General features: G+C 49.4%; 2 protein-coding genes across 3 annotated transcripts in view; one reads left to right on the top strand and one right to left on the bottom strand.

Moving 5' to 3' along the window:
* Positions 1–8,466, top strand: part of PIP4K2B (phosphatidylinositol-5-phosphate 4-kinase type 2 beta) — a 35,414-nt gene extending 26,948 nt beyond the window's left edge. For both annotated transcript variants that reach the window (XM_032279262.1, XM_032279263.1), the window contains 3 exons: positions 2,975–3,233; positions 3,710–3,813; positions 4,491–8,466. In XM_032279262.1, the coding sequence (XP_032135153.1) occupies positions 2,975–3,233; positions 3,710–3,813; positions 4,491–4,571 (444 nt within the window). In that variant the 3' untranslated portion in view covers positions 4,572–8,466. The remainder of the gene's footprint in view (positions 1–2,974; positions 3,234–3,709; positions 3,814–4,490) is intronic.
* Positions 8,467–10,147: 1,681 nt separating this feature from the next.
* PSMB3 (proteasome 20S subunit beta 3) overlaps positions 10,148–18,226 on the bottom strand; it is an 11,320-nt gene continuing 3,241 nt past the window's right edge. The window contains exons 3-6 of the mRNA XM_032279273.1: positions 16,429–16,536; positions 13,066–13,243; positions 11,211–11,305; positions 10,148–10,252 (exon numbers count right to left, since the gene is read on the bottom strand). Of these exons, the coding sequence (XP_032135164.1) occupies positions 10,204–10,252; positions 11,211–11,305; positions 13,066–13,243; positions 16,429–16,536 (430 nt within the window). The 3' untranslated portion in view covers positions 10,148–10,203. The remainder of the gene's footprint in view (positions 10,253–11,210; positions 11,306–13,065; positions 13,244–16,428; positions 16,537–18,226) is intronic.

Below are 18,226 nucleotides of genomic sequence, written 5' to 3' on the forward strand. Positions count from 1 at the left end.
GCTGGAGTGCAGTGGTACAACCTCGGCTCACTGCAACCTCCGTTTCCCGGGCTCAAGCAGTTCTTCTGCCTCAGCCTCCTGAGTAGCTGGGATTACAGGCATACATCACCACGCCTGGCTAATTTTTATATTTTTAGTAGAGATGGGATTTCACCATGTTAGCTAGGCTGGTCTCGAACTCCTGAGCTCAGGTAATCTGCCTGCCTCAGCCTCCCAAAGTGCCGGGATTACAGGCGTGAGCCACCACTCCTGACCCTCCTTCTCCTTTTTCTACCTCTCCTGCTCTGGTTCTAAGAAGAATTTAATGGAATTTACTCTGTGCATTTGTTTTCATTGCACATTGCTTTATAAATGTTCTCAGGTGGGTGGAGGGCATGGTGCATGGGTGCTTTTTTTTCTTAATTTTCAGATGGAGTCTTTCTCTGTCGCCCAGGCTGGAGTGCAATGGCACGATCTTGGCTCACTGCAACCTCCACCTGCCGAGTTCAAGCAATTCTCTGCCTCAGCCTCTCAAGTAGCTGGGATTATAGGCGCACGCCACCATGCCTGGCTAATTTAAGTATTTTTAGTAGAGATGGGGTTTCACCATGTTGGTCAGGCTGGTCTTGAACTCCTGACCTCGTGATCCCCCTGCTTCGGCCTCCCAAAGTGCTGGGATTACAGGCGTGAGCCACCATGCCAGGCCAGATGCTCTTTTTCCTGGGACTCCAGCCCCTTTTCCCTGGGCCTTGAGAATCCTTTGTCTAGAAGTGCTCAGAGTGGCGTCCCTCCCACTCTTCCTCTTCTAAGGAGATCCTGCTGGGCTCCCATTATTAGGGCTCCTTGTGCTTTTGGTTGTGTTCTGGGCCCATGCCTCGAGCCTTTCTGCTCCCATAATGACTTTCCTCCTAGTCCTCTCACTGTTAGGGCCCAACACGATGGTCAGTCTAGCAGTCTTCTAGTGACTGCTTTGTGATGGTGACTGGACACTTGCCTCATTATTAGCTAAACTGGAATGCCAGCTGGCCATTTCCATCCTGTGTCATTCCATATTTTGTTCTTCTCCAAGTCATAAAATCCTAGATAAAACAGTTGAGCCACTATCCTGCTCACAGCACCCATTATACAGATGAGAAAACTGAGGCTTGGCAAGAGGAGTCACATGATGCCAGGGGAGGGCCCCAGAACTTGCCCCCAGCACCACACAGCCTCTTTTGACCTTTAGGGAATGGGTTGAGAATGTTGGTTGGTTCTGGCTGCCATTCTTTTGTGTGTTGTATTCTCTTTTCCTTTTTTTTCTATTTTTACCTGGACTGATAAGTTGATGACATAGTTTTTACAGACTTTGTCTCTGAGTCTAGTTGGAAGTCTATTTTACCTTGCAACCCAGTGAATACACACAACTGAAACTGTCTATCCTTACTTTCTGTCATGTATTCTGATATTTTCTATTCTATCATACAGTAGTCCCTTCTTTTTTCTTTTTTTTTTTTTTTTTTAGACGGAGTTTCACTCATGCTACCCAGGCTGGAGTGCAATGGCGCGATCTCGGCTCACCGCAACCTCCGCCTCCTGGGTTCAGGCAATTCTCCTGCCTCAGCCTCCTGAGTAGCTGGGATTACAGGCACGCGCCACCATGCCCAGCTAATTTTTTGTATTTTTAGTAGAGACGGGGTTTCACCATGTTGACCAGGATGGTCTCGATCTCTTGACTTCGTGATCCACCCGCCTCGGCCTCCCAAAGTGCTGGGATTACAGGCTTGAGCCACTGCGCCTGGCCAGTAGTCCCTTCTTATCAGGGGGGACATATTCCAAGATCCCCAGTGGATGCCTGAAGCCACAGATAGTACTGAACCCTACATATATACTGTGCATGATTTTTTTTTCCTTCTTCACAATTTCACAGAGAGATTTGTTTACAGGAGATCTTAGCAACCTCAGCAGGCAATTTATTTTCTTTTTAAGTTAAGAGCTTTCACCTTGTCACTTAAAGCTGGCCGGGTACAGTGGCTCACACCAGTAATCCCAGCACTTTGGGAGGCTGAGGCAAATGGATCACTTGAGGTTAGGAGCTCGAAACCAGCCTGGCCAACATGATGAAACCCCATCTGTACTAAAAATACAAAAATTAGCCAGGTGTGGTGGTGTACACCTGTAGTCCCAGCCACTTGGGAGGCTGAAGCAGGAGAATCACTTGAGCCTGGGAGGTGGAGGTTGCAATGAGCCGAGATTACATCAGTGCACTCTAGCCTGAGTGACAGAGCGAGACTGTGTCTCAGAAAAAGAAAGCACTTTATGGCTTCTCTTTAGCATATCTGAATTGCCAACATTACTACTCTTGCTCTTTGGGGTCATGATGAAGTCAAATATGGGTTATTTGACTATAAGCATTGTGATTCAGCTATAGTAAACTGATAACCAAGACAGCTGCTGAGAGACTAACAGGACGTTAGTGTATACAGCGTGGATACGCTGGACAAAGGGATAACCTACGTCCTGGGCAGCGACGCCCAGCTACCATGGCCTCTCTTGATCCCAGGAGAGCCATTCCCTCTTCCTGCAGTGCTCGTTCTGTCTTTAGACCTGCAGCCCTTGCCTTACTGACTTCTCCTCTTCATCCTTCAGCTGTGGCCTTAACTCCTTTCCTCAGGGAAGGTCCTGTTCACCCCTTGCTGTAGACTCCCACAGCTCCTTGCCCATTTTCTTTTTTTGAGACAGTCTTGCTCTGTCGCCCAGCTGGAGTGCAGTGGTGTGATCACAGCTCACGGCAGCCTCCACCTCCTGCCTGCCTTTCCTCTGCTGAATGACTGTCTTCCCCATTAGACTTAGACAGAGAGATCGCTGAGGGCAGGTGCTCTGATGCCTTATGCTCTGTTGAATTTCAGAACTGTTTGTAGAATTGAGTTGGAAGGAATGCCTCTTCCCCCTTTCCAGATGCCACTGAGATGTCCTATGTAACCTCTTCCTTCCATCTTTCCGTCCTTGGCCTTCCTAGTTCTTGGCACAGCTGAAGATCATGGACTACAGCCTGCTGGTGGGCATCCATGACGTGGACCGGGCGGAGCAGGAGGAGATGGAAGTGGAGGAGCGGGCAGAGGACGAGGAGTGTGAGAATGACGGGGTGGGCGGCAACCTGCTCTGCTCCTATGGCACACCTCCGGACAGCCCTGGCAACCTCCTCAGCTTTCCTCGGTTCTTTGGTCCTGGGGAATTCGACCCCTCAGTTGATGTCTATGCCATGAAAAGCCATGAAAGTAAGTGAGAGCCTGTGCTTGCCCTGCGCAGCCCTGCCTCATCCTACCCCTTGGCTTGTTTAGATCTTTCTGCAAGGTGTCTGGACCTCCACCTCATTCATTGCTGCCTTTGGCCTCTTTCTGCCTCTAGACTCCCCTATAGGGTCACTACCCGAACCGGGGGCCCTGGGGCTCCTTCTCTGCCAGGCTTTCTTCTGCTTCCCTGCTTGTGCTGGCTGACTGAGGAATGGGTCTCCTCTGGTTCATGTGATGAACCAAACTTTATTCATACTGTCCTGTCAGCCCCACTGGGTGACTGAAGATCCAGTAAGATAAGAGCTGTGAAAGCTGGGAAGGACTCCACTTGTCCTTTTCTCGGCCCCAACATGATACGGATGGAGCTGAGCCTTGTGTCCAGGGGTTGTAACAGTGCCCAGCTGCTTTCTGCCCTTCTCCTGCCCCCTCTTCCTGCTTCCCTGCTCCCCATGTCCCTCCAGGTTCCCCCAAGAAGGAGGTGTATTTCATGGCCATCATCGATATCCTCACGCCATACGACACGAAGAAGAAAGCTGCACATGCTGCCAAAACGGTGAAACACGGGGTGAGTCCTCTCCATCTTCACCCAGGGCCCAGCTGGGTCGGCGTGTCTGCACTCACCCTCAGTTCCCAGGGAGGGCAGTCTCAGGCCTCCTGTGCCAAGGAACACACACCTGCCCCCTTCTTCCCAGGACAGCAGACTGGAAGAGCAACCTGACTGCCTTGCTGTGTTCCCTGCCATCACCCACCCCCTCCCTGCCAGGCTGGCCCCAACTTATTTATCCCCCAGTTCTCCAGTCCTTGGGGCCAAGCCCGCCAGTGTCTTTCCCCAGGGCCTGCTGGGCCTGCTGTGCATCTTGCTGAAGGGCCAGTAAGAGCTTTGTTTCCATGCCCATACTGCTCCCTGTGGGCCTGTTTCCCCATGGGCCTGAAGTCCTGTTCTCCATGCAGTGGCCCCCGCAGACATCCAGAGCCTCTCTGCCACCTCCCCACTGCCTTTCTTCTACTTCAGTGCAGGCCTGGGGTTATAAATCACAGGACTAAAGAAAAAAAAAAAAACAAATCACAGGCGTGAGGTCAGGACAGTTTGGGGCTTGTGAGCCACTTCCTGAGGTGATCTGCTCAGTCTTGGGGTGTAGGGATACTGAGTAACAGGCTTCTGAATACCCAGGCTTCTCCTGGGTGCAGCCTCCTGATTGGGGCAGAGGAACTCAACCTGAATCAGCCTCTTGTGTATTACAGGCAGGGGCGGAGATCTCGACTGTGAACCCTGAGCAGTACTCCAAACGCTTCAACGAGTTTATGTCCAACATCCTGACATAGTTATCTTCTTCTTTCAGCCAGAGCCAGAGAGCTGGATATGGGCTTGGGGATCGGGAGTTAGGGAGAAGGGTGTATTTGGGCTAGATGGGAGGGTGGGAGCAAAGTGGGGGTTTGGGAGGGCTTTAGCAATGAGACTGCAGCCTGTGACACCAAAAAAGACTTTAGCTGAAGAGGAGGGGGATGTGCTGTGTGTGCGTCTACTCACAGGATGTAACCCCGCCTTCTGCTTACCCTTGATTTTTTTCCCCCCGATTCGACATCTGGTTAAAAAGGGGTTCCCTTTTTGGTACCTTGTAACCTTTTAAGCTACCTTGGGGCTAGAGATGACTGTGGGTTTATTTGGGTTTTGTTTCTGAAATGTTATTGCTCCAGGTTTGCTATTTATCATCATGTATTTCATCACCCTCCCCACCCTCCTCGTCCCTGCCCAGCTCTCAGTTCCCTTCAATTAAAGAGATACCCAGTAGACCCCACACAAGGGTCCTTTCAGAACCAAGTGCTCTGATGCCAGATTGGAGAGGTCAGACACCTCGCCCTGCTGCATTTGGTCTAGTCTGGATGAACTTTGTAATTTGATGGAGTATTGTGAACAACTTCCTCCACCTTTCCACCTTGGATTCAAGTGAAATGTTCCATTATTCCTCCATCCTGTCCAGAACACACCAAGTCAACACCAGGCATCTCGGATCAGAATCAGAGATCTCAGAGGGGAGTGAGTTCCTCCTCACGGGATGGTGAGGGGCAGGAAAGCGGATGGGTTCTCGGACAGCTGGTTCTCAGAGAACCCTGTGATGATCGCCCAAGCCCCAGGCTCTCAGCCCCTGCAGTTCAGGAGCGTTCTCTGTAAAGCCTGCCTCCTACTAGGTCAAGAGGAACTAGAGTACTTTTGGATTTATCAGGACCCTCATGTTTAAATGGTTATTTCCCTTTGGGAAAACCTCAGAAACTGATGTATCAAATGAGGTCCTGTGCCCTCCATCTATTTCCTTCCTTCTGACCTCCCAGGCACTCTCACTTCTAGCTGAGCTCTTAGCTCTGGGCAGATCTCCAAGCGCCTGGAGTGCTCTTTTGCAGAGACACCTCCTCAGCACCAGCAAGGTGCCCCCATCTTAGAGTTACACAAGGATGTGACCCAGGAAATCCAGTTTGGGGGCTTGATGTGGGGTTTGACCTGGCCTCAGCCTTGGGGCTGTTTTTCCTTGTTGCCCCCTCTAGGCTTTTAGCAAATCTGTGGCCCACAGGCTTTCTTGGAAGGAGTGGCTTCCTGCAGGTGTTCCACCCGCCTTCAGAGCCTGCCACCCAGGTCCTTAGTTAGAACTGAGCCACAAGCCACAGACTGGTCTGGCCAGGAGAGAAAACAGCCCTGTTGCTCTGCACTGGGGGAGGCACATTCCTGCGTCTTCTCACCCTCAACCAGGAACTGGGGGTTTGGGATGAGATATGGTCAAACTTGTATATAACCCCAAAGATGTGAAGATCGTGTGTGAAACCATTTTGAATGAATAGATTGGTTTCCTGTGGCTCCCTCCAAACCTGGCCAAGCTCAGCTTCTGAAGCAGGAACCAGCACTGTCTCTATGCCTGACTCACAGCACACAGGTCAGGAAAGAATGGAGACACAGCCTTCTTGGACTTCACTGGGGCTCCTGGATTGGGTGGGAACCCTTCTGGAAGAGGCAGGTGGGGGTCAAAACCACTGCCCTGGCCCCAGGAAGGGGCCGTAGGTAGGTCTGAACAACTGCTGCAAGACCACTAAGTGACTTAGGGAACTTGAAACCAACCCACTCGTGGAGAAAGCAAATTGGACTTGGGAAAAGGATTACTTAGGAATAATGTCTGGACTTGATTTCCCCACTTCATAATGAAGAATGGAAGTTTGGATCTGCTCCTAGTCAGGCCCAGCATCTCTGAAGCACGGAAAGCTGTCTTCTAGCAGCCTCCATGGCCTCGGGCTCCCACTGGCTTCTCTGCATTTGGTCTGCTGATCATGTTGCCATAATGTATATGGAAAGTGTAACACAATCTTACTGGTTAAAGACGACTACCAGGTATCTAACTTGTTTAACATTGAGAGTGTGTGTGTATGTGTGTGTGTGTGTGTGTGTGTGTGTGTGTGTGTATGTGTGTTTTGTATATTGTTTACATTTTGAGAGGTAGCATTCTGTTTCAAATGCTTTTTGTTTTTCTGACAGTATTGTTGATTGGGTCACAACATTTTAAGCTGTGGTTTGGTGGATTTTCAATTTTTTTTTAAAGGTCATTCGCTGTGCTATCTTGAAAACCTTGGGTTTGGCCCCTAATTCCTTTGGCATTCAAATGTTTAAAAGCTATTTATCTTGGTTTATACATGTTTCCTTTCTCTTCTTTTTGTCATGATATTCTACGCGGTCTGCAGTTTGAATGTGGAGAAGTGGACTGACCCCCACGCATTGTCTGCCCCACTCTTTCCTCCTTGGGTCCCGCCATTTTTCTGGGCAGTCGAAGGCATTGGAGGGCAAGTGACTGCCCTCAGCCTCACTCGCTGGGGCTGTGAAGAAAAGTCTTATGGCATCTCAGAATAATTTTGGGTCTCCCAAGAAGAAAGGTGTAAGAATAAGGACATGGCTGATTGGGTGAGGCCAGGATTCCTGGCTGACATCCAGTCACCCTGTCTCCCGTCCCTACCCCTCTTCTTCCACAAGCCCACAGCCAAGACACTGTCGTCTACCAGCCACAGTGATGACTGCCCTGGAGACTCCACTGACCCCTAGATGAAGGTCCCTGGCCCTGGTTCCTGTTAATTAACCACTGGGTCTTTGTGTCCCCCAGCACAAGCTCCTTTCCTGTGCCCTGCGGCTTGGGGTCACAGGCATGCCAGGAAGCCACAGTTCAGGGGCGCAGACTGAAGCAGTGCTCCACCTCTCGTCTTCTAGCTCAGGGGTTGCTGGTCTGTGGCAGGTGCCACTAGTGGTCCCTGTGGCTGTTCTCAGTGGCAGTCTCTTTAAGTTCCCGCCACAGGCAGTTCTTCATCCCCTCTCCCTACTTCAATCTTTTCTCTTGCCTGTGCTTTTGGCCTCCAGCAGGCCTGCTGGCAGCGCTCAGGGTGTGAGGCTAATTCCTGCCCTGCCTTTCCTATCTATCTTCACGGTCTGCCAGGGCCTGTCCTGGGGAGGTGGACGACAGACCCAGGACTTTTCTCAGTAGCCAGTCCTACCCCCAGTTGACTTTTTACCAATTCAGGGTAGGAGAGAAAGCAGCACCCCAGCATGTGAGTTAGGTGTTGGGGGCCAGAAGGGACAGTGCGTTTAAACAACCCTCAGAGCTCTGTCCTTAAACCTGTGGGCACCCCCCCAAGTCTAGGAGCCTCATCTCTTCCTGGCAGTCTTCGGGCAGGGGGTCCTGAAAGGGAAACCATTCAGACAGCTGTCCCCCAATCTACCAGCCATCTGCAGGGGGCAGTGACGTAGCCCTCTCCCTCCTCTGGAATGTGCCCCTTATGAAGAGTCCCCCATGGGGAAGAGGAGACTCGGCTGTCCCTCAGCAGCTTGTGCCAGCATCCCAGGGCAGAAGCTTCCACAGGAGACTCTTGCCCTTGCTCAGAGCCACTTTGGGAGGTGGTGGGGGAGGGGCCCAGTGCCGCTCGGCACACCCCAGCATTAGGTCAGATCATTGAAATTAAAAAATGTGAATGAAGTATAGATCCGCCTTTTGTGGAAGCAGGACAAACTACCACCCCACCAAGTGTGTGACTTCTTGATATCCCACTGCAGTTTCCATTTTTAGGAATTTTCAATCCCATGCTTGTCTAATGTCTGCTTTAAACAGTTCGAGACCCTGTTCCTGTTTTCAAATGCATGCATGTTAAGATGAATCTCCAACCTGAGGAAAAAAATAAAACTCAAAAAGCTTTGTGTACATCTGTTACGTGTGAGTCCTTGGAAAATGAACCTTTTTTTTTTTCTTTCCAGAATTAAAACATTTTGGTCCTAGCTTTAGAGGCAGCTTTGGCTAAATCAATGTATAGCTTCAGTTTGGAGAAAGAATATGGTCAGTGACATCCCACTTTCAGATGCAGTTAATAAGCAGTGGTTACACGCGCAGTACCACTGGCTGGGTGTGGTGGCTCATGCCCAGCACTTTGGGAGGCTGAGGTAAGAGAATCACTTCGGGACCAGTCTAGGTAACATAGTGAGACCCCGTCTCTACAAAACAAGAAGTAGCCAGGTGTGATGGCACATGTCTGTAATCCCAGCCTACTCAGGAGGCTGAGGCAGGAGAATCACTTAAGCTTGGGAGGTTGAGGCTGCAGTAAGCCATGACTGCACCACAGCACTCCAGCCCAGGTAACAGTGAAACTCTCAAGGAAAAAACACATGGAAGAATGGACAAACCACCCTCACTCCTCCAGCTGCGCAGAACGAACGCTGGCTAGGAGCCACTCACCTGACCTAACTTTGAACATGTCACCTCTGTGCACCTCATCTAGTCCATCTGGGCACTTAGCTTTAAACCCAATGGTTCTCAAAGCGTGGCCTTGGACCAGCAGTATCGTTAGCACCTGGGAGTCAGAAATGTAAATTCTCAGGTCCCAATCCAGATCTACTGAGTCAAACTTAATAAGCCCTCCAGGTGATTCCGATGGGAGCTAACGTTTGGAAACCACTCTGCTATGCAAAAGTTCTACTTGCTTATTAGGCCATCTATCCATTGCAGGTTGAAGGCTGGAGTCGTTTGGGGAATTTTAGAAGACAGGTACAGGCCAATTAAATCAGAATCTCAATGGGTGGGATCAAGGCATGTGTTTCAGGAGTTCACAGTTGGCTAATGTGCTGGCTAGGTTAAGAAACACTAATCTACACTACTGATGGGTACTTGGCCAAATTTCTTTCTTTTTTTTTGAGACAAGAGTTTCACTCTTGTTGCCCAGATTGGAGTGCAATGGCACACACTCGGCTCACCACAACCTCCGCCTCCCAAGTTCAGGCAAGTCTTCTGCCTCAGCCTCCTGAATAGCTGGGATGACAGGCATGTGCCACCACACCTGGCTAATTTTTTGTATTTTCAGCAGAGACAGGTTTCTCCATTTTGGTCAGGCTGGTCTCGAACTCCTGACCTCAGGTGATCTGCCTGCCTCCACCTCCCAAAGTGCTAGGATTACAAGCATGAGCCACCTCGTCAAACCTACTTGGCCAAATTTCCACCTGAAGCAATAAAAGACAAGGGTTTCCCCCTAGAGTTGAGTGAAAAGGATTCTAAGCTGTAGAGTCAATGGAACATGAGTTTATGTCCTTGCTCTACCACTTACGAAAGTGGACTTGGATAAGTTATTTAACTGTCCTTCATCTCCAAACAAGGATAATCTCAACTACCTTAAGTCATGATAAATAAATCCTAGACCGTGTAAAGCACTTGTGTGGGGCCTAGCACACAGGGAGCATGCAGCAAGTGACGTGTGGATTGTCCCCCTGACAGGCACCGATGGAGTAGAGCGTGAACCAGAAAGCAAGCCTTAGGGCCAGGCCACACATGCTGAGTGGCTGGCTTTAGCTGCCCAGCTGGGGCAGAGATCTGCGGGAAACCATCAAAGATAAGCAGGAGTGAAAGACACGCTGTTTTATTTAAAAAGAAAAAAAAAGTGTGCTCTGGGAACAGGGTTAGTCCATTCGGGCCTTCAGTGTCCTGGTGGTGATTTTGTCCTTCTCACTGCAGAGGGAGAAAATCACAAGAAAACATCTCTACCCATCTGAACTGTGACTGTGACTAGCTCACCTGGCCCTCAGCCCCAAGCCTATAAGCCCTGGGAGCAGAACAAATGGCTGCCCACTGCCTCTAGGTATAAGTGTCCTGCTCTAGTTTCATTCCTGCTAGTTCATCTCCTCCGCCTGTGGTGAGGAAGGAGGGACAGGGACAGACACCTGGGCAGTCTTTCCACAGGTGGAACCACCTTGGGGAGGCTTTCCCAGGAAATGATCCAGGGCTGGACTAATGCAGCTCTCCAAAGAAGGGAAGGAGCTCCTCCAGGCCTAGAGAACAAGCCACTTAGGAAGGAGAAGGTGTGGTATGTTTCACCCCAAAGAAGATAAAAGAATCTTGGGGGGTAAATTCTCATTTTCACGGTAATTAAGCAGGCTATCCTCCAAAAGGGTCCAAATGCTTATCCTGCAATGTAGGAAAGCAGCTGGGAGGACACTTCCTACTCTATCCAATCAGGTTCCTGGTGATGGCCCCAAAGAAGTGAGGGGACAAGGGGGATGGCACGTAGAGAGCTGGCTGGGGCTTGGAAATTGGTCCCCAGAGCTCAGAACATCATACAGCTCTGGGCTGGAGAGAGGATGGGAGCCCCCTAGAATTTCAGTCCATCTGCAGGAGCTCTGCTGTGGCTCACCCCAACACATCCTGAGACTTTTGGGACATTGTTAAGGAAGAAATGTCTTGTGAGCATGGGCCCCAGAGCCTCACCTGACAGAGGCCAGGGGAAGCTGGGTAGGCTGCCAGCTACCAGCCATAGGGAGGCATAGACTTCTGCTCACCCAGGATGGCCACAGGCACCTTTCTTATCTCATACCTGACTGGGGGGCTGGGAAAATGGGGGGTGTGCTTGTGGAGAAGGGAGAGGGGCAGGGTGTCTAGAGCTTCTCGACTTCTCCCAGCCCATACTCACATGATGTAGACAATGACTCCCATGCCCGACACTGCATCCCGGTCCACAGCATTCAGCATGGCTTGGGAGATGGTTTCAAACAGGTGTTCTGGATCCTGCCAACAGAGTAGGACCTCTTCAAACCACAGCCTCTAGCCCCGACTTGGTCTGGGGTCCCTTAACTCTCTTTTTTCTAGGCTCAAGGTTCCCAGCTCTGGCCCCAAGACATGCCTGAAGTAAGGGATGATTCCCAAGACGTGGGAAGCCTTTCTCAGCTCCTTCCTTGAAAGAAGACTTGAAGCCCTGAATTTCTTTTACTCATTAGCAATGTGACATTGGGCAAATAGTATGTCCCTTCACTGAGCCTCAGTTTCTCCTCTGTAAAATAGAAGAACCCCTCTTTGGCTCCAGTGTGCTTTAGCAGCTGCCTGACGGGCTCTGATCCTGGATATCTAACAGGTACCTCAAAACCCAACCTGTCCAACCACAAACCCATTTCCCCCAAACCTGTTCCTTCTCCTGCATTCTGTCTTGGCTAGCCCAGCCGGAGAACCCAGCCAGCCTCAGTGTCTCTACCTCCTCTGCTTCTGTTTTAAGTGACTAAGTCCTCTTGACAGCTGCGTTCCTGCTTCCCCACTGCCACTGTCTTTGCCCAGGACCTCAGCGCCTCCTGCAGGCGGTAACAGCCTGTCACGTCCACCTAAAGGCACCCGATTCTCTAGATTCCTTACGGCAGAGGACAGACTTCAAACTCCTTGCTAAGGCATTCAAGGCCCTTTGAAGTCTCATCTCAATCTCCAGCGTCGTTTCCCCCCATGTTTTACCCACATTCCAGCCAATGCCAGCTCTCTCCAGTCACTGAACACACCTGGCCCTTCCTGTACCTTTGTACAGGCTGTTCCTTCTGCCACCAGGCCCTTTCTTTCCTCCTCTTCCCAACAAACTGCAAGCTAACAGGTATCTGAGTGTGTGTCTTGCTACACTGGACTGCAGTGGGCACCTGAAGGCAGACTGTACCTGCTTTCCCAAATGCTCAACAGGCAGGCACTCAATAATGACAGCCAACGCTCGCCACCAAGCACTATTTTTTTTTTTTTTTGAGACACAGTTTCGCTCTTGTTTCCAAGCTGGAGTGCAGTGGCATGATCTCGGCCCACTGCAACTTCTGCCTCCCAGGTTCAAGCGATTCTCCTGCCTCAGCCTCCTGAGTAGCTGGGATTACAGGCACGTGCCACCACACCCAGCTAATTTTGTATTTTTAGTAGAGACAGGATTTTACCATGTTGGTCAGGCCGGTCTCAAAACTCCCGACCTCAGGTGATCTGCCCGCCTCAGCCTCCCAAAGTGCTGGGATTACAGGCGTGAGCCATTGTGCCCAGCCAAACTAGGCATGCATGCACTATTCTAATCTCCTCCCATTTGCTTTCCTCAGGACCGCTTCTAAGGTAGACTTTATTATCCCCATTTTACAGTCAAGGTAGTAGAGGCAGAGAGGTAAACTGGCTTACCCAAGATCAATAACTAAGGTGGTGGGTGGATCCAGGTTTCCAACCCAGACAACGTGGCTCCCAAGCCCATTCTGTTGAGCCGCCTCTAACTCTACACTGAGCTAAATGTTTACTCCATGAATGGATGCAAGAACCCTGTAAACCCAACATAAGGAATTCTATCTAACTGTGGTCTCCTAACAGAAGATGCTCTCCTCTGGAGCCAGCTGGCCCTGGCAGATGGAAGTTCTGGATACCCTTCCAAGGAGCAGCTGCGGCCTTCTCTCCCACCTCCCCATCTTCCCCATCACCTGCCACATAAACAGTTTTCTCCTAATGACCAAGGGTGGGTACCTCAGAGCCCAGCCCCCTCCATGCCACCAACGTACCATGTTGGGCTCCCAGAGGGACTCGCACATTCCGTACATTTGTTCGGCACAGGTGCCACTGACCACAAAGTCATCAGTCACCATGGGGCAGCCGATGAGGTCTAGAGAGCAAATGAAGGGCTTAAAGGTCTTCGGGTCCAACCCAGCAATGACTGGCTCAGTGTAGTAGGGGCCAAACCTGTGGGGCCAGCATCAGAGAGAAACCAGAACTCAAGAAAGCTCTCTTTCCTGTTCAGGCCTATTCAGACAAAGCCCCGCCCCAGACCGGAGGGGAAATGGAGGACCTGCTTGGGAAGATGACTTTTCCCTGCGGCCAGCTCCCGCAGCTAGCAATATTCTAAGACTTTTCACCTTTTTTTCTCTGACACTTACCTTTTTATCCCTCTCATCTCTGACCCTCTTGTCCTCCTCCTTTCTTTTTATATATATATAATTTTTTGAGACAGAGTCTTGCTCGGTTGCCAGGCTGGAGTGCAGTGGCGCAATCTCAGCTCACTGTAACCTCCACCTCCCGGGTTCAAGGGATTCTCCTGCCTCAGCCTCCTGAATAGCTGGGACTACAGGTGCCTGCCACCATGCCCAGCTAATTTTTTGTATTTTTAGTAAAGACGGGGTTTCACCATGTTGGCCAGAATGGTCTCCTTCTCTTGACCTCATGATCCACCCGCCTCGGCCTCCCAAAGTGCTGGGATTACAGGCGTGAGCCTCCGCACGTGGCCTCTCCTCCTTTCTTTCAGAATTGTTTTCTTCTAATCCTCCCTCTCCTCACCCAAGAATCTACCATCACTCAATCCTCTATGTGTACATTTATACTCTATTCCTTTAGTGAAAAGATTTGAGGCAGTTTATAGGAAAAACACTGAAAAAGAAAACTAAATCATTAAAACATAATACAAGTTACTCAGCCTGAACACAAAGTTTTGTTCTGAGCCCCCAAGCAGGCAAGGCAAAGAGTGATTAGACTAGTGTCTGGGTTACTCTCATTGTCTGCCAAAAGGAACGGCAGCTCATTAGAAACTTGTTCTAGACACTGGTCTTCAAGAAGATCAGTCTTAGGGATCTTTATGTAAAGATGATGGTCCCTGACTTATGATGGTTCAACTTAAAATTTTTCAACTTTATGATGGTGCAAAGTAATAGGCATTCAGGGGAAACTATGCTTTGAAATTTGATCTTTTCCCAGGCTAGCAATACGTGGTACCAAACCCTCTCCTGATGCTGGGCAGTGGCAATGAGCTGAAGCTCCCAGTCAGCCACACGATCAGGAGGGAAAACAATGGATACTTTACACTGCCGTGCCGTGAGCAATTTGAGGATATTTTGTTTTGTGTTTTTACATCCTATCATGTCTACAAAACACCCATTTCAACATACAATCTTTTAAGCTTAGAACAGGTTATAAGGTAAGGAGTATCTGTATAAAATGCCAAATAACAAATGGCCAATATCCTCAATAGAAGTCAGTAAAGAGACATTATCCATATGTCATATTGGATGGCAGTCATTTCCAAGGGCATGATCTTCAGTTATAGCTCTAAACACACACACACAATTTGAGATCACAGGCACGAGCCACCATGAAAATGACTTTTTGCTGTTGAGATGGAGTCTTGCTCTGTCTCCCTGGCTGTAGTGCAATGGGGCCATCTTGGCTCACTGCAACCTCGGCCTCCAGGGTTTAAGTGACTCTCCTGCCTCAGCCTCCCGAGTAGCTGGGACCACAAGTACACGCCACCACACTCAGCTAATTTTTGTGGTTTTTGTAGAGATGGGGTTTCACCATGTTGGCCAGGCCAGTCTCGATCACTTGACTTCATGATCCACCCAACTCAGTGTCCCAAACTGCTGGGATTACAGGTGTAAGCCACCGTGCCGGGCCGAAAATAACATTTTAGGCCAGACATGGTGGCTCACATTTGTAATCTCAAGCATGATTAGGGAGGCCAACCCTGGAGGATTGGTTGAGCTGACGCATTCAAGATCAACCTGGGCAGCAAAGGGAAACCCGTCTCCACAAAAAAATTTAAAAATTAGCCAGGCATGGTGACATGCACCTATGGTCCCAGTTACGCAGGAGGCTAAGGTGGGAGGATTGCTGGAGCCGAGGCTACAAAGGTTGCAGTGAGTCATGATTGCGCCACCGCACTCCAGCCTGGGTGACAGAGTGAGACTCCATCTCAAAAAGATAATAATAAAATAAAAAATAAAAATGTTTATTGAAAAGAATAAAAATACACTAGGTGACCTGGAAAATTCTGGATTCTTAGCTACTATTCTGGGAGCTTCCTCTATGAGCCCATCTGAAATCACTGATTTTTCTGGCAGGACAGGCTGAGGGCACTGATCTCCAAACATGAGCAATGTCCAGACCCTTTATAAAATCTGGACCCTAGAGACACCATCTACGTACCTCTGTCTGAAACACTGCAGTAAGTTACTTCAGATGGTAACTTGGCATCAGCATAATTGGAAGTTCAAACACAGGCCCTGAACTGTGTTATAGTATTTGGTTTTAAGATTCTTATCCAGATAATCCTGGATATTATAAACTTTTTTTTCTGTTGGCTGGGCGCAGCCGCTCACGCCTGTACCAGCACTCTGGGAGGCTGAGGTTGGGTGGATCACTTGAGGTCAAAAGCTTCAGACCAGCCTGACCAGCATTGATGAAACCCCATCTCTACTAAAAATACAAAAATCAGCAGGCTGTGGTGGCAGGCACCTGTAATCCCAGCTACTCAGAAGGCTGAGGAAAGAGGATTGCTTGAAACTAAGAGGCAGAGTTTGCAGTGAGCTGAGCTCTTGCCATTGCACTCCAGCCTGAGTGACAGAGCGAGACTCCATCTAGAAAAACAGAGAAAGAGAGCTCAATTTGTATTCTGGCCACCTAGTTTTGCCCAGAGTAGAAAGCACCCACAGGGTCTCCTTTCAATTCCATCCCAGCTTTCTGCACTGAATTCTATAGTTAGGCCGCTTCTTCCTCACCGTGAAGTCCTCAAAGAGAACTGACAAAGACGAACACCCCATTCCTAGGTTCCCTGCTATTCCTGAGAAGCCAGTGTTGATAGAATAGCTCTGGAGTAAGGGTGGCTCCTGTCTGGGGGACCCCAGAACACTCTGGTAGGTACAATTTTTTCGCTTAGAAGCAAATTTATCTGCTATGTGCATTCCTTGCCTTTTTCTAACATAAGTCCTTTCTTTCCTATTTGGTTGTCAGACAGGCCCACAGAAAACACATCCATAAAATAAGGATATTGTCCTGAAAATACGAGATGGGAAAACAAGGAGAAGCCCTTCCTCAGCACCCACTCCAGGCCACATTCAAAGCTGTCTGCATTTGCTAGTGCTGGCTAAACTTGCACTCACCGTTTCTCATACAGGAGGTTGGCTACCATGCTCATGAGGGTGTAAGGTTTGATCTGCCGACCTTCCTTCAACTCATACAGGTTCAGCCGGAACTTGAGGCGCTGGGCACTGTGGTAGGAGAAAAGTGAGTTGGTAAGTCATTATTGAATATTCCTGCGTGTCTACTCTGTTGAGGTCAGGGGAACATCTCAGTCCCTGCCAAGGGAAAACTGCAAAGTCTTACATGTGTTAGGAAGTAGCAATCAGTGCTCACATTGGCAGCACACATACTAAAATTGGAATACAGAGGAGACTAGCATAAGTATGACACGCAAATTTGTAAAGTGTTCCATATGAAAAATTTTTTGGCTAAGTGGGGTGGATCACACCTGTAATCCCAGCACTTTGGGAGATTGAGGCAGGAGGATTGTTGCACTCAGGAGTTGAAGCTGAGCCTCAGCAACATAGCGAAACCTGGTTTCTTACAAAAAAAAAAAAAAAAATAGAAAAATTGCTGGATGTGGTGGCTCACGCCTGTAATCCTAGCACTTTGGGAGGCTGAGGCAGGTGGATCACCTGAGGTGAGGAGTTCAAGACCAGCCTGGCCATCATGGTGAAACCTCATCTTAAAAAAAAAAAAAAAAAAAGGCAGCAGCAACTGCTGTGCTATGTGCTAACAGACTTGAAAGATTTTTTTTTTTCTTTTGGGACGGAGTTTCGCTCTTGTTACCCAGGCTGGAGTGCGATGGCGCGATCTTGGCTCACCGCAACCTCCGCCTCCTGGGTTCAAGCAATTCTCATGCCTCAGCCTCCCAACTGGCTGGGATTATAGGCATGCACCACCATGCCCAGCTAATTTTTGTATTTTTAGTAGAGACGGGGTTTCACCATGTTGACCAGATGGTCTTGATCTCTTGACCTCGCAACCACCCACCTCGGCCTCCCAAAGTGCTGGGATTATAGGCGTGAGCCACTGCGCCCCGCCTGACTTGAAAGATTTTTTAGAAAAAAGGCCACTTATAGCTGGGTGTGGTGGCTCAGGCCTGTAATTCCAGCACTTTGGGAGGCCAAGGTGGGCAAATCATGAGGTCAGGAGTTCGAGACCAGCCTGATCAACATGATGAAACCCCACCTCTACTAAAAATACAATTTAGCCAAGCATGGTGGCACGCACCTGTAATCCCAGCTACTCCAGAGGCTGAGGCAGGAGAATCGCTTGAACCTGGGAGGTGGAGGTTAAAGTGAGCCGAGATTGCGCCATTGCACTCCACCTGGATGACAGAATGATACTCTGTCTTAAAAAAAAAAAAAAAAGAAAAAGAAAAAAGGCCACTTGGCAGCTCTGGTGAAAAAAGAAAAAAAGGTCACAACTTGCCAGTGCCATCTCAGAGCCCCAGGATAGGCCCCTGCGCAGAGCGGACCAATGCCACACCTGCTGGAGGCAAAGCAAGGAGTCGCAGGACACCAGAGCAAAGAGCCTTATAAATGACTTGAGCTGGCCGGGTACAGTGGCTCATGCTTGTAATCCCAGCACTTTGCGAGGACGAGGTGGGTGGATCACTAGGTCAGGACTTTGAGACCAGCCTGGCCAACACAGTGAAGCCCCATCTCTACTAAAAATACAAAAATTAGTTGGGTGTGGTGGCAGGCGCCTGTAATCCCAGCTACTTGGGAGGCTGAAGCAGGAGAATCACTTGAACCCGGGAGGCAGAGGTTTGCAATGAGCCACGATCGTGCCACTGCACTCCAGCCGGGGTGACAGAGCTAGACTCCATCTGAAAAAAAAAAAAAAAAAAAAAAAAAAAAAAAAAAAAAAAAA

Source organism: Sapajus apella, unplaced genomic scaffold (assembly GCF_009761245.1).
Source record: "Sapajus apella isolate SASKATOON/1434 unplaced genomic scaffold, GSC_monkey_1.0 scaffold12, whole genome shotgun sequence".
Taxonomy (NCBI): Eukaryota; Metazoa; Chordata; class Mammalia; order Primates; family Cebidae; genus Sapajus; species Sapajus apella.